Source organism: Psammomys obesus, unplaced genomic scaffold, assembly GCF_907164565.1.
Source record: "Psammomys obesus unplaced genomic scaffold, mPsaObe1.curated_primary_1811, whole genome shotgun sequence".
Classification (NCBI taxonomy): domain Eukaryota; kingdom Metazoa; phylum Chordata; class Mammalia; order Rodentia; family Muridae; genus Psammomys; species Psammomys obesus.
The window spans coordinates 3,459,131-3,474,827 of NW_026590062.1; the positions used below are offsets into that span (position 1 = coordinate 3,459,131).

Consider the following 15,697-nt stretch of genomic DNA (forward strand, 5'->3'; position numbering starts at 1 on the left):
AAAACAAAAAAAAACACCACATTACATAAGCTTAAAGTACAGGGCTCTCTAAAGAATATGTGCCCAAAAGACTGGACTACTTCAAGCTGAGTGGCCTTCTAAAATTGTTTCATAATTGCACGCATTGACTCTGTGCGTGTGCCATGTACACGAGTGTGCCACCCCAGCACAGGTGTGGAGGTCAGAGGACAACTGGCGGGGGAAGTGAGCTCCCTAAGTGGGCTCTCTCCTCCTACCATGTGGGTGGCAAACACCTCTGCCCAGAGAGCGAGTTCACCGGCTCTGCTTTCAAGTTTTTCAAACAGGGTCTCCTACTCAGCACACTGCATGGGCTTTTTTCCATCCCCTGCCTCTGCCTCCTAAATAGAGATTATAGGCTTAGGCCACCACAACTGGCTCAAACTGAATTACCTTTCTGAGGACAACCTTGGCTGTCCTGGAACTCACCATGTAGACCAGGCTAGCCTCAAACTCAAAAGATCTGCCTGCCTCTGCCTCCTGAGTGCCAGGATTAAAGGTGTGTGACCCCACGGCCCAGTCCAATTTAACCTTTGATGGTACTCTGCTTGGGCATGGTGATGTCTACAGGACAGAAGACAAGAGAGCCCGAAGGGGATCCTCGAGGGGCTTGTGGTGTAGCCATCCATCTGTCTGCCATCCCTACGGGCACTCAGAGGGACTGCCAAGGGCGCTTTCCAGCCTAGAGAGCCCGCCCCTCCATGGCTACACCTAATTCTTACAATTCCATTCTTCTGACAGAAGATCCAGGCAGGAGAAGAATGAACTATTGGAGGCTGTCGAGCAAACGGGAGCTGAAGGGGCTGGAGACGTTCCCAGCTCACCGCCCTTCCTGCTCCATCCCAGGACGGCAGGGCTGCCTGACCTGCAGCTGCATTTGCCTGGTTTGGATGGACTCACAGCCCCGGTCCTGGGAACGTGAAGTTTAGGCCGCAGAGGATAGAAAATTTGCCCAGTTTCTGCACAGCAGCCCCCTGACATTCAGTATCACTGAGAACCCTTGCTGCCCTAGGCAACTCTTGTGTCTTCTGCCTCCAAGTGAGCCGTGGCAGGGTGTGGTTCCGAACACCTTCTATGGGGTGTAAGAAAAGAAGCACCTGGGGACACATCTTCAACTTGTGCCCCAAAGAGGTCCCTGAGAGAAAGAGCACTGGGGTTCTCTGCAGGGCAAGGTGTTTTGAAAGGGGTTATGCGCAGAAGAAGAAAAAAATGCCTGTCAGGGCCAGCTGCTAATGTCTTTGCTGCAGGGCCATGAATTGTTTGGCTGCAGGCGAGGTGTAGGCTTCCCTCAGAGAGAAGGAATGTCCAGAGGCGCTGTAGGCAGTCAGCAACATTCTCTGAGCCAGCCACATAGCCCTTCTTGATACCCAGCTGGCAGGAGCAGGCGGCTGAGACTGCGGGCAAGCTCACAAGAGCAAGACTCAGGTTTCTGCTTAGGTGAGACAGCCAGTGAGCCTGGACACAGCTTTGCAAACCTGACAGTAGTCCATTCCACAACCCTCAGGCCTGCAGGCAGCTCCTCCCTTGCCGGGTATGAGTTGGGAGCACTAAGCCTCCTTACGGAGGGTGGAGGTATAAAGGCTGCATTGTGTGGGAAATCTACGACAGCAGAAGCAACCCAGCCAGCCAGGATCAGCAGGAACGCGAAGGCAGTATTTCTGAAACAACTCGAGAATTCAAAACAAAAAAAAACCCAACCAACCAACAATACGGGTTATCTCAGCTGTGTTGGGTACTCATGGCTCTCTGTGGTGTGAAGCCCATCCTGCATTCATTAGTCACTGGGGCTCCCCAGGACCACCGGCCCCTGGCCTTCTTTACTCCCGTGAGTGCGACATGCTGGCATAAGCGCCTGCTTCACGATTCAAGTGTGTTCAGTGTGACCAATGAACTGAATTGGTTTAATCTGTGGTATGCAAAGGTGCCTATAATCCCAGCACTCAGGAGGCAAAAAGCAGGTGGGTTTCTTGAGTTCGAGGCTACCCTGATCTACCTAAGTTCCAGCAAGTCTCCTAAGTACCTAAGTCTCAAAAATGGAAGGAAGTCTTGGAAGAAAGGAAGGAAGGACAGAAGGAAGGGAGGAAGGAAACTAGGAAAAGGAAGACAGTGGGAGCATGCCTTCTGAGAATGTGTGAGCCCCGAGTTCAGCACTCAGGCACTCCACCCTCCACTCAGCTGCTACCGCTCAGGACACAACAGTTTGGAAGGATCCGGCCTCTGGTCCCACACCCAGGCTGCAGGGCTCCTAATCACTGTGATGGACCTTCTTCCCGAGTCCGAGCTTCCCACCTCGGGTCACCATCTAGAACTTAAAACCTGAGCTACCTTCCCACAGACAGCAGCCACCTGTGACATGCGCCGTCCACTCCTCCGGCTCTGGACTCAGAGAGGCTCTGACTTAGGGGTGCCCATGTCCCACAGCATCCTCTGCTGCCCCCTCCCGTGGCTCCCAGAAGCTGTCTACTCCAGGTCTCTATTCACGGCCTCCTCGCCCACCTCCCCCCCATGGTGTTTGACAGCTGAAATCATGCCTTCTACAGGAAGCTTTCCTTGGCTGCTCTAACAGAAATCCACAGTTCTTCTCTGTACCAGTTCCTTGCCCGAGGTCAAAGCCCCAAGGCTTGTTTTCCATGTCCTGTTCCCTGACCCACTGGTGGCAAATTGTTACCCTGCCAGTATTTTTTCACTTGATAATTGGAGACCATTGGCCAAGATACATCCGCTTATCCCAGCTAATAACATAAGTAACACATTTGAAACACTGAATGAAACAGAAAAAGAAAACACAAGCTCAGACTGATATTTACCATTAGAGGGCTGGGGAGGTAGCTCAGTTAGTAGCGTGCTTGCAGAACATTCACAAAGCACCCTGCACACCTATAATCCTCACTTGGGTGAGGGAAGCAAGATGGTCAGAGTTCAAGGTCACCCTCCTAAAAACAGCAAGTCTGGAGCCAGCCTGGGCTATATGAGCCTCTGTCTCCAAAAAAACAACTATCATCATTAACAAAGCAAACAAACTAATTACCTAAAGTGGAGAGGACCTTGACAGGGCAGGATATTTACATGATTATGAAGTATCCCCGGGATACCCTTAGTGGTAAAGAAGCCGAAGAGACCACCACCCGGCTTTCCCAGCTGTCTGGCAACTGTGGGTCAAGGGCTCCGTCTCCCTCACGTGCTGTGACACAAATCTAATCAGAAGGAATAATTAATGCACACACCTAAAGGGCATATTACTACAGGATGGTCTTAGCCAAACACAGCATCAATCCCAGCACTCGGGATGCAGGGGCAGGGGGATGTCTGTGAGTTCCATACAGACTGGTTTACACAGAGTCCCAGGCTAGCCTCGGTTACATAGTAAGACCCTGTCCTACACAAACAAACAAAACAACATAACAACAAACACAGACACCCGTGCATGCGCACGCGCGCGCGCGCGCGCACACACACACACACACACACACACACACACACACACACACACAAATGATAGATACAGTGTCCAGGTCGTAAGAATCAAAACCTGGAATGTTCCAGATGGAAAAGAACAGGTTCAGGTAAGTGCAATGAAGAACCCCTACCTGGACTCTCTTCTATAAAGGGCATTATTTTTATTTATTTATTTTTGAGACAGTTTCTCTGTATAGTCTTGGCTGTCATGGACAGAGCTATCTGCCTGTCTCTGCCTCCCGGTGTGCTAGGATTACAGGTGTGTGCTACCATGCCCCGCTAGATAGGGCATTATTGAAATGACTTTTCTCAAACTGTGAAATTTCAAAATTAAAAAAAAAAATCTTATAACCCATGACCCACCCCTGCTGGTATGGAGCCAGCTGGAAGCAGTCTGGTTCTCCAGCTGAGCCACACACCCTGGTCTACCTGCCAGACCACCTCTTTGTTCTTTCTGAAACATCATCTCACTATGCAGCACAGGCTGGCCTTTAACTCCCGATCCCCCTGCCCCCACCTCCCGAGGGCTGGGATTACAGCTGTACACCATCATACAGACTGTCATTTTAAAAAAAAAATCATTTACTTTTACGTACATCTGGTGCTTTTGTGAGGGAGTCGGATCCACTGGACTTTGAGTTACAGACCAGACAGTCATGAGCTGCCATGTGGGTGCTGGGAATTGAACTGGGGTCCTCTGGAAGAGCAGCCAGTGTTCTTCACCACTGAACCATCATCTCTCCAGTCCCCAGATTGTAATTTTTTTTAAATTGGCACATTTCACAGCTTCCCTTTCTATCACCTGGGTCATTTACCTTCAGGCTTGGCGGCCTCCAGCCTAGGTCCTCGTTTTCCACTTGTTTTACAGTGCCAGCCGAGGCACTCTGCCCTCCGGTGCCTCCTGGTCTAAGAGTGCAGATTTTAAGAATACCCATATAAAACGCATCCCATTGCCAGGGAGCTTTACTCCTTGCTACTCTAGATGGGATGCAGGATGGCTGGCCAGGCATTACGGGAAGTGGGTTCTTTGGGGAGGCTTTTCCCCCAGTACCTCAGGCCTGTGTATGTGTCAGGCAGGTGCTCTAGCCTGTTGCTGCACAGGCTTCCACCTGCAGTAGGAGTAACTAACAGATGGTGGCTAGTGGCTCTGCCCCCACAGCCCATGCCCACGGCAGCTCTGCAGCTGTTCAGACCAGGTCCAGGTTTTTGGAAATTTGCCCAATGGGCTCGTGGTCAGCCCATACCTGGGAGTGACATTCTACACTCACAAGGCATCCCAGCAGGGATGGTCAAAGTCGATTCACATCTAAAGAGCCTCTTGGTTTTCTCTGAAACAAGTTTTTTAAAGTCTTGTAAAAATAGCTCCAAAAGTAGCCATTTAAGGGCCAGAAAGCTAGCTCGAGGGTTAATGGTGCCTGTTGCCAAGCCCAATGACCTCAGTTCAGTCCCTGGGACCCATATGGTAAAAGACAAGAACTCCTTCAAGTTGTTCTCTGACCACTTTACGCAAGTTGTGTCATGTGCCCACACATACACAAACACATATAAGCAATAAATAAATGCACACATACATATGTAGCAATAGTAAAATATTAAGCAGCTAGACCAGAAAAGAGAGGAAGAAAATCTGTGAAAACAAAGGTGTTGTTTCCAAGCTCAAAAAGGTGAGGCATGAGTCAGCAGAACTTAGGAGGAAATGGTCCAAGCCAGAGGGGACCCTTGCAAGCTCCACCTGGCTGTCAAGGTCTTCCCTGGTAGTCACGGGGAGCTAGAGTGGCAGGAGGAGGCTCTTGACAACACTGCAGATGGCACCAAGGCAGGCAACACCACAGCAGGGCAGAGTCCTCTCTGAACCTCAGGAGAGCCAGGGGTGAGGAGGGCCTTGTCTCAGGGTGGGGAGGGCAGGCAGCTAACCCAAGGTCATAGTCAAACAGGCTGAAGCAGACCTCAACTAAGAGACTCTACCGTGCCCACACAGTGCCCATCTGTGCTTCTGTGGCAGGCCATGAGTCCACTCAACAGGGATGGCCATAGCGGTCACCACATCTGCCTGCTGTGGAGACGTCTCATGCTGACCATGCTAGGAACAGGACCATGCCAGGAACTGGAGCCTGTGGCTGGCTGGCTGGCTCATGGCTACCCCACTCTGAGGCACTGACTGGGTCCTCGCGTCATCACAGCTGCTAGCACCCAGGGCTGTCCACAGGCCCACGTCCTTCCCCTCTAAGTGACACTGCACTGGTGGCTCGGCTGCTTGCTAAGGGGGTGGCCAGGGACCTCCTGGTTGAAGCCCAGGGGCCAGGCCACGTCCCTCTGGATTAGAACACAGCCTTAACCCAGCAACACACCAACAGCGTCTGACCTTGTTCACTGTGGGAATCAGACTCCCGAATGTGCTACAAACCTAGAGGATGCTTAGACACCCAAAACAGACACACATGGGCTGACATGCAGGTCTCTCATGGAGTAGTTATCATGGTCACATCACAGAACGAGCCTGGTGACCGGTGACTCTAGGATTTGGCACCTAATCTCGTCTGGTCTGTGAGGTGAAATGATGGCCTGAGGCTGCATGGCAGGCATCTCCTTCACCAAACTTAGGCCTCCTGGTACCTTCTCACAAATCTAGTGTTCTAGTGTGTGTGTGTGTGTGTGTGTACACGCTCAGTGTTTACCTGCTGAGCCATCTCACTACATTTCTGTAGTCTGTGAGTCAGTACCCATGTAGTGCAGACGCACCTGGAACCTCCCATCTTCCTGCCTCCGCAGCCCCAGCGCTGAGACAGAAGGAAGGTGGGTGCCACTGTGCCTGGCATCACAGCCTCGCTGGAGGATGAAAACTGAGATGGTCGTACGTGAGAACAGCCCGCGCAAGCACTGCCGGCGAGTGTGCACGGTCCTGGAGTAGAGTGCAGGGGAAATGAGGACAGCCCCCTGGTATTCTTCTAAGGCCTAAGGAACGGCATTTCAGAAGTTTCATGAAAGCCACTTAAGTGCAATTCACTCTAACTTCGGCAACGGGCTTAATCACGCTGCTGCAGAATCAATTTAACTCTTCACCTCGGTCCTCGTTTGCCTCCACTACAGGATGCTGCTCTAAAGGTAAAAGTTTAATATAGACTGAAAACACACTATGAATTTAAAATGAAATTTTCTGGGCTGTCAAGATGGCTCGGTAGGTGAAGTTGCTTGCTGTCAAGTCTGATGATGACCCAGGTTAGGTCCCCAGAAAGGAGAGAAAAGACTCCCAGAAGCTTCCCTTTGACACCCCAAGTGCACAGTGTGGGGGCACAGGGAGACGCAGGCTGAGAACAAACCGGCATGTCTGATGAGAGAGCATGCAGAGAAAATGCAGGCCTGCTGGGCATGGAGTCATCTTCAGATCACAGTTCACAGAGTGCCGAGTCTGACCTCCAGTACTCCACAGGCCACCCAGGGCATGCCAGACACTGAGGCTAGAGCCAGAAAGGACAGTCCTGCCAGGTGGGGCTGATTTTCCACACAACCACTGGGCAGCACAGGTAGGTGGCTGTAGCTGTTACGTTTCCAGCTGTCTGTGACCCAGTGACAGGGTGACTGATACACTGCCCTACACTCCTGCCCGTCACCTCCCTCACGGAGCACAGACACAGTGTCTGTTTAACACCTCAGAGGACCTCACCTGGCAGAGTGACAACAGAGGCTACCAAACCCTCTGAAATAAATCCTTAAACAAGACAGAGGGAGGTCTGAGTGGGGGCAGGCCACAGGCAGGATTTCCAAAGGGTGAGCACTGGAGTGGTGTCCAGAGCAGGACACGGTGGCCCAATGTGACACTGTGGGGCAGAGACAGAGGCTCTGAGAGGGAAACAGAGACAGACACTCCCAGCGGCTCCAAAGAGTGGACTCTCTGAGGAACCTCAAGCCAAGAGGAAGGAGTGTGGGAGAAAGGCAGACAAAGCAGATAAGGGAGTTTATGACTTACATCTGAAACCAAAAAGAACTCAGAAGGCCAAGCCTGCTGCCCTGACTCAGAAATCCATTGGGCAGGTGACGTAAATTAAATAAACATGTTTGTGGATCTGACTCAGAAACACAAGACTGAAAACGAAAGGAAACCCCACTCCTGAGCCACACTCCGGGGATGACATGGCTGTATCACCTGCCCACTGTCCCACACAACCACTCGTGCCTCATGCCAGCCTGAGCAGCTCCCCGGATCACGGTGAGGGAGCCAGGATCCACTGCCAGCGGGGCCACCTGCTCACCAACTCCCATGCTCTTAACCACGCTGCTTTCAGAAGAAGCCAACAGACAGCTGCACATACAGAATGCCAGGGGGTCACTACAGGCTTGGGAGGCCTGCGCTTGGCATCTGTCTCCTTCGTCTAGAAGTGCCTGGGTATTTTCCAGAAGGCCTTCGCTGAGGCTGTCAGAGTTAGCTCCCTGAGGCCCCAGAATGTAGGCATTTGTGGGCTGTGGGCGGCCCTGAGGACAGCCTTGGTGACCTTCTCAGGCTGGGATACATACAGGCCCACTTATTTTCCTATGCTACTGGCCAACATTTCACCGAAGCCACACCTGAGGAAGACATTAAGTCCACACATAACCAACAATCATGCCTGATCCCAGACAAGAAAATCTCCTTCAGGCTACTAACCAGCCCCAGGAGGCTGTTCCCAGCCCACAGATGAGCACCCCAGAGGCAAAGGCTAGGACCTCTCAGGGTAAGGAGCTTGGTATGGTGGTATGGCCGGGATCTAGACACAGACTTACCCAATGGAGGGCCCCATATACTCATCCCCCCTAGCCTGCTGTGGCTCATGTTTAGAATTCACTACATCTTTACCACCTTCAACTATGTAAATGCCATCTGTGGGAAGGGAGCTTGGTCATGATCAGTAATAAGAGCCAGGGATATAACTGCAACAAAACAACAACAAAAATCACACAGAGCGGCAACATGAGGGGCAGGTGACCAGCCATCATCACAGAGAGACAAGAAGAGGGCTACCTGCTCTCTCTGGTCCCAGGGAAGTCACGTGTGAATGAGCAGTCAGTGAGGGATGTAGCCCACTGAAAAAGACATGGCTTAGGGGACCAAGTCAGGGGACAGGAGCTGTCCTGCAGGTTCCAAAAGCAGTGTTCGGGCAGTAGGGGGTAAAGAGAGGCAGACTGAGATGTGGGGGACAGGGAGAGGGAAGCAGGAAGGACCATGGGGGTGAAACACTGGGGAGCCCTGAAAGGTGGCCCTGGGGTGGGGCTAGCAACAGGATCAGTCAATCGCACTACCCAAGAGACATGGGAATAAAGAGGCAGGCGAGACCCACAAGACTGTATGGGATTCAGCAGAAGAGCCAATCTAACCTCTTAGACCACCCAGGAGAGCAAACCATCGTGGCTGTCCCTCATCATCCACAGGGATACGGGAGGGCGGATGCCTCACCCACACACAAACATGCAGGTGTGCACACTTGGTAATCTGAAGTACAATGCCAATGAGGGTTAAAAGTCGACACACTGTATTGCCTAGTGAATGAGAGGGGGAAAAAAAGTATCTATGCACCTGCTAAGACCTCTGGCCTAAACACAAGCCAGCAACAAAGTAACCTTGAAAACTCCAGTCTACAGCTGTTGACACCAGTATGCAGAACCCAAGGCTACAGAGGTCCAACTGTAATCACAACAGAAAAGAGCAGAGGAAGCACCTCTACTGCCGTCCCATCCAGTCGTGTTCCACCCTACCCCACCCTGCCCGATCCCACCAGCTTTTCGGTGGGATCTTTTAGAAGTCTGGCGTGATGGCGCACACCTGTAATCCCAGCACTCAGGCAGGCAAAGGCTGGCAGGTCTCTGTGAGTTTGAGGCCAGCCTGGGCTACAAAGCTAAGTCCAGGATAGCCAAGGCTACACAGAGAAACCCTGTCTTAAAAAAAAAAAAGGAAAACAAAACAAAACAAACAAACAACAAAAAACTGAATAGTGGGGGCTGGAGAGATGGCCCAGTGGTTAAAAGCACTAGCTGCTCTTCCAGAGGACCGGGGTTCAATTCCCAGCACCCACATGGCAGCTCACTACTGTCTGTAATTCCAGGATCCAAAACCCTCACATAGACAAATATGCAGGCAAAACACCAATGTACATTAAAACAAAACAAAACAAAACAACAACCTGAATAGTGGCTGTTTACCATTCCAGGCCAATCCAAAACAGAGAAATCTCTTCCTCACTCCTCTGCCTCAAACGAAACTACCTGACTCATCCACTCCACATTTCCACATTTGTTTTGCTTTTCTAGGAGAGGCTTAGAGAGAGAGAGAGAGAGAGAGAGAGAGAGAGAGAGAGAAGAGCTGAAAATGCAAATGAGCAGTGTCTGTGAAAGAGGAGCAGTCAAAGGTCAACCTGGACACAGAACTTCCTTGTTAGAAAGCAGGATGGTGTCCTTTGCCTGGAAGGGGTGGGGTGGTGGGGGTAAACCATTAAGGTGAGTCACGAAGCCTGAAAGGAAGCCTAAGAAGACAAGCAGAAGCCAGCACCCCCCACACCCCCTTGAGAACCCAGGACCCCACGCCAACTGGGGCTCTCCCTATGGCCACGGCAGCTTAGGGATCCTGTTGTGAAAAAAGCCCAGCTCAGGTTGGATGGATCTGACATCACAAGAGCCCCTGCCTCGAAGCCACGGGGAGTTCTGGGTTCTGGTCCTGGAACTGCCTTAAGCCCTGCAGTCAGGTCCCTCATCTGTTCGTCCAAAACAACTGACTCATCTGGGCAGCCCACCTGGACTCTAGGGGGCCCCTGTGTTATCAGCCTGGAGGTACAAGCCTTGAGTGAGTGTGTGTGTGTGTGTGTGTGTGTGTGTGTGTACACATGCGCACACCTCTGTGTTTCTCTCTTTCTGTGTGTGTCCATATCTATGTTTCTTTGTGTATCTGTGTGTCTGAGTGTGTGTATGTGTCTGTCTGTTTCTGTGTCTCTGTATCTATGTTCGTTCGTTCGTTCCTTTCTGTGTATGTGTCTGTGTTTGTCTGTTTCTGTGTGTGTGTGTGTTTCTGTCTGTGTGTCTTTATCTATATTTGATCCTTTGAGAGTGTGGGTCTGTGTTTGTCTGTTTCTGTCTGTGTGTGTCTGTATCTATGTTTGTTCCTGTGTGTGTGTCTGTCTGCTTGTGTTTTTAAGTGGTATCTTGTGATCAGTGGTATCTGGCTGCCCTTGAACTCTGTAGGCTTCAGAGATCCTTTTGCCCAGCACTAAAACTGGGGTGGCAACTTTAGAGGATGACAGCCTGCACCACCATGCATAGACACTTCACTCTGCAGAGCATTTCAGGCAGGAAACTTGAGCTTCAGATGGTCACCTGGAACATAAAGGTGTCGAAGACCAAGATACCAACTCCCCTCCTGTGTCGCCCCTGGAGCACCGAACCAGGCAGCTTTTTCCTTTTATTAGTGAGAGAGGACCACAGACACAGTTTCTTATCCCAGCTCTTTCTAAGTTCTTGGTTACAAACATCTTCAAGCATTATGTATTCTGTTAATTAAGGGCAATTAAAGACAAAGCTAGCTCAATGCTCTCCCTGGCCCAGTGCCCAGAGAGGAAGGGACGGGTGGAGGGTAGAAGGAATTCTGACCCCACAGAAGGGTCAGAGGAGCAGGGCACAGGAAGCTCAGAGGCTCTGCGGGCCCCATGGACTCGCCGAGTTCCCCTCCCAGTTCCAGGCCTGCACCCAACATCCAGATTCCACAGGCCTTCCGCCTACACACACACATGCTTTGCAGCAAAAGGCAGCCCATGACTGCCCCCACCAGTCAGTGTCCCGGCCCTGGGGCCTTAACCTGGGCCACAAGCTGCCCAAAACCAAGGCTGGAAGAGTCATGTGGTCCTTTGCTCAGCCTAACATGATGGACAAGGATCTGGCAACTCTAACAGCTCTCACTTTGATTTTTCCCCACCCATGTCATCCTCACAGACAATATGCGCCCTGATCCTTTCACTCAAACACAGGAAGGCCCAAAGGCAGGCCAGACATGTTTCTAACGCTTTTGCAGGAGTCTGAGAACAGCACAGGAGGACAGAACTAAGCATCGTGCTGAAAGGCCGATCCTCAGACCCTGCCTTTCTTTTACAATTGCTGGTCTGATCCCCCCCTCAACACACACAATAAAACAGGCTTTTCTTTGTAAAGAACATCCCCGAGGGGCGGGCTCAGCAGTTAAGAGCGCTTGCTGCCCCTGAAGACTACCCTGGGTTCAGGTCCCAGCACTCACATGACGGCTCACAGCAATCCATAGGCATGACTGTAGTGTACACACATGCAGATTAAACATTTATACACGTAAAATAAATAAACCTTGTTAAAAAAAAAAAAAAACTCCGAAAGTTTGTTTACTGCATTTACATATGTATATTCAGTGGTTGGTAAAGACTTCAGATGGGCAGACTGGGTGGCAGTGGCTTTGATCTCAGAGCTTGGGAGGCAGAGGCAGGTGGATCTCTGAGTTCGAGGTCAGCCTGGTCTACAGAATAAGGTCCAGGACAGAGAAGGTTACACAGAGAAACTCTGTTTTGAAAAACAAAACCAAACAAACAAAAAGAAGCCATGTTCTGACTTCAAAAGCAGCAGCTTTGTCAAAAGCACAATGAAAACAGAGGCCACAGTATAGTGATTATTATTAAAAACAAACAGGAACTTTTGCAAGAAAATATATCAGAGGCGACGGGAGGGCTAAGCTGGCAAAGATGTTCAGTCCATGTGACCCACATGGGAAAAGAAAAAAAAGATTGCTCCAAATTATTCTCTGATACACACCACACACACACACACACACTCAACCAAAAAAAAAAAAAAAAAAAAGGAAGGACAGTTATATGCTTTCTTTTCCAAATCACATCTCATGTTAAGGCAGTTGCAGTGCTGATGTTATCTGCTGGTAGAGCATTTGCTTAGCATGCTTGAGGCTGGGTGTGGGGCCCACAGCACTTCCCCCACCTAAAGCAGTGACCAGCTAAACACCTGTAATTCTTACTTATTTTTTCATTTATTATCATGCTGTGGATGGACCCAAGGCCTTATGCATGATGGGAAAGAGCTTTGTCACTGAGCCATATCCCCGGCCTTTTTTTCTCCTCTAAAATGCAGTCTTTAAAAAAAAAAAAAAAAAAAAAAGTAGTCTCACTATGTAGTCCAGGCTGGCCTTAGAAACCGGCAATCCTCCTGCCTCCATCAACTGCTGGAATTACAGGTATGTACTACAACAAGTAATTCAGACAGCAGTATCTCACCGCGTAGCCCTGGCTGGCCTCGAACTCGCTAAGTAGGCCAGGTTGGCCTCTAACTCAGAGAGACGCGTCTCCCTCCCAAGTTCTGAGAGCACAGGCTGCAGCACCCTCCCTGGCCCCCGTGAAGGCTTTCACACAGGAAAAACCGCCAGCGCTTTGCACGTGCTGCTCCTTACCTGCCTGTGAGACCTAAGATAAAAAACGGGCAAGTGGGCTCACCTGAGATTCAGCTTGCGGTCTTCATCGCTGCCAGCCTCCAACTAGAGAGAGAGAGAGAGAGAGAGAGAGAGAGAGAGAGAGAGGATGTGACCCCACAGGTGCCACTACCAGCCCTGACAGCAGGCTCCCGGGGTGCCTGGGAAAAATAAAGGCACCCAGGAAAGGAGGCTGTTGGACACACCCCTGCCCTCTCCTGGCCAACCCGATGTGTTGTCTCTGAGTCATACCCACCACACGTTTTTCGGGGTTCCAAGTGTTTACACTCATCCCTGCCACAGTGTGAAGAGGGCAACGCCTGGGGGCTGAGCCCCTATGAGGCAGCCTCAACCAACACTTTCTTCCAGCCCTCGCTCTCAGCCCAACACGCTGGCTCTGGGCCTTATTTTGGTTTTGCTTTTAAGGGAAACAGGGTTATGTCTTAGGAAAATCTATTGCTCTGTGGAGCCAGGCACTAGCAAACCCAAGGAATACCATCTAAAAACCCCATTCCAAAGCCGGGCCGCACACCTGTCGCCTTAGCTACTAAACAGGCTGAGGCAGGGGATTTCGTGAGCTGAGGGTTTGAGAGCAGCCCAGACAACTTGGCAAGCAGGCCTGTAACCATCCTTCCCCCCCTAACCCCCAACCCCCAGCGAGGGGCGGGGAGCCATTCCAGGCAAGTCTTTGGCCACAGAAGGTAGCCAGGCATTGAATTCTAAATGTATACATCTTAAACCCCATCACCTCCCCCCCCCCCTTTTGGGAGAAAACACACAATGAGAAGACACAGGGCTGCCCAGGGAGACTTGGTGTGTTTTAAGTGCCCAGTGTATTGGGGAAAACTAGGGGCAGTGTGATGGCCGGGACAGAAATAAGACTGACTTGTCCCCATCCAGCCAGAGGTCAAAGGCAACAGGAAATGGGTCCACAGCTAAGGCAGCAGGGGAGCCCAGCAGTAACGGATACATCAAGAGGCGGCAATTTCAAGCAAAAGTGAGTATTTCATAAAGCCCTGGCATCCCATCTTATATGAAGATTTGTGTACAACTTTAAGGACGCACACACTGGGAACAGACCACGTTTACTCTTGGGCTGTGAGGGAGAAGAGGAAATCAGGGAAGGCTCTACACACCACCCCGCCATGCCACACGGAAGCAGACTAGCAGCAATCAACACACATAAGCAATCGCTCAACAAGGGCCCCTGGGGCATTTCTGGAGGGTGCTATTGGCATCTCGGGGGCGGAGCTCAGGATGCCGCTAGGAGTGAAGGCTGTTCCCAAGTCTCTCTCCAGATACTTTGTGTGGAGAGACACTTAATGTCTTTCCTGCCTGTGCCCAGGAAAGAGATGCTGCACAATTGTCAAAACAATGTTACTATCCACTCCGGGGAAAGGCTGATGGATCTATTTCTTAGCTCCTCTTGTTCTCATAAAGGAGTTCAGATAAGGTTAACAAGAAAAACAAGCACGAGATAATTAAAGATCCAGAAAGAAAGGAGTAGAGAGATGACAAAATTAGAGGACAGGATTGCTGTTGGGCCAAGGGCTGTGATTTCTCTTGGTTTCCCAGGCTTCAGAGTGAGACTAGCTGTGTCAGGAAACCACCTCGTCCCTGACTCATAAGAGAAGTGCATTTTGATAAGTGACTGGCAGAAAGGGGAAACGGGCTCCACAACCATTTATTTCTCAGTCACACCCAGAGGTTTTCCATTGAAAGGTCAGGAATGCCAGAGAACCATCCCTAGGAAGTAATCCAGGCCTCTCTGATGAGCTGACTAGGAGGGAGCCAAGCGGAGGAAGGGCAGGCCAGAGGCACAGACAACCTGGACCCAGGTGTCCAAGCTCAAGGCATACCTGCCATGCTTCTGCCCTTGGCACATCTGGATGGCAGCCTGGCTATCTTGGGAACATCCCAGCCTGTGCTATTGCTGGAGACAAATGCCACCGGTGTACTGAAGTTTAAAGAAAGGCCATCTGGGATTTTTGGGTTTTTTGCTTCATTTTGTGTTTTTGTATGTATTTGCATGTGTAAGTGGTGTGTGCAAGAACATATATGTGTATGTGTGTGTGTAAATGCTGGAGACTATGTCAGTGTCTTCTGTACTGAGTAAGGGTACCCATCCTTAATTCCACTAGTCTGGCCATACAGCCTGTTCTGGGGATTTCCTGTCTCTATGTTTCACATCCCTGAGCTATAGAAACCAGGTGGGCTCTATTTTCTGTTTCCTTTTGGTTTGTTTTTTTGTTTTTTTCGAGACGGTTTCACTGTGTACCCCTGACTGTCCTGGAACTCACTCTGTAGACCAGGCTGGCCTCAAACTCAGAGATCCCCCTGCCTCTGCCTCCCGAGTGCCGGGATTATAGACGTGCGCCACCACTGCCCCGCCAAAAATTGTCTTATACGATAATTTAAAACGAAAACTGAGGAGGGACCGCACACAGCTCAGCGGCTAAATGCAGCTGCTGCTCTTCTAGAGGACCGAAAAGCGGATGCCAGCACCCACAAACTGTAGCTCACAACCCCCTGGAACCCTGGCTCCACCGAATGCGACAGCCTCTTCTGTTCTCTGTGGGCACCTGCACTCACACGCACATACCCATAAACAGACAAGACACACACACACACACACACACTTTAAAATATAATTTTCAAAATATGTGAGCTGGGGACAGGGTGCAGTAGCTGGCACACCCAAGGCTCTGGTTCAATGCTCAGCAATAATAATAATAATAATAATAATAATAATAATAATAATAATAATAATAATAA

General features: G+C 50.6%; 1 protein-coding gene across 7 annotated transcripts in view; it reads right to left on the bottom strand.

Moving 5' to 3' along the window:
- Positions 1-15,697, bottom strand: part of Ssh1 (slingshot protein phosphatase 1) — a 55,659-nt gene that overhangs the window by 38,044 nt on the left and 1,918 nt on the right. For all 7 annotated transcript variants that reach the window (XR_008719995.1, XR_008719997.1, XR_008719996.1 and 4 more), the window contains exon 2: positions 12,948-12,988. Coding sequence is in view for 2 of the 7 variants with exons in the window: in XM_055605922.1 (XP_055461897.1) it covers positions 12,948-12,988 (41 nt within the window). In the remaining 5 variants the exon portion in view is untranslated. The remainder of the gene's footprint in view (positions 1-12,947; positions 12,989-15,697) is intronic.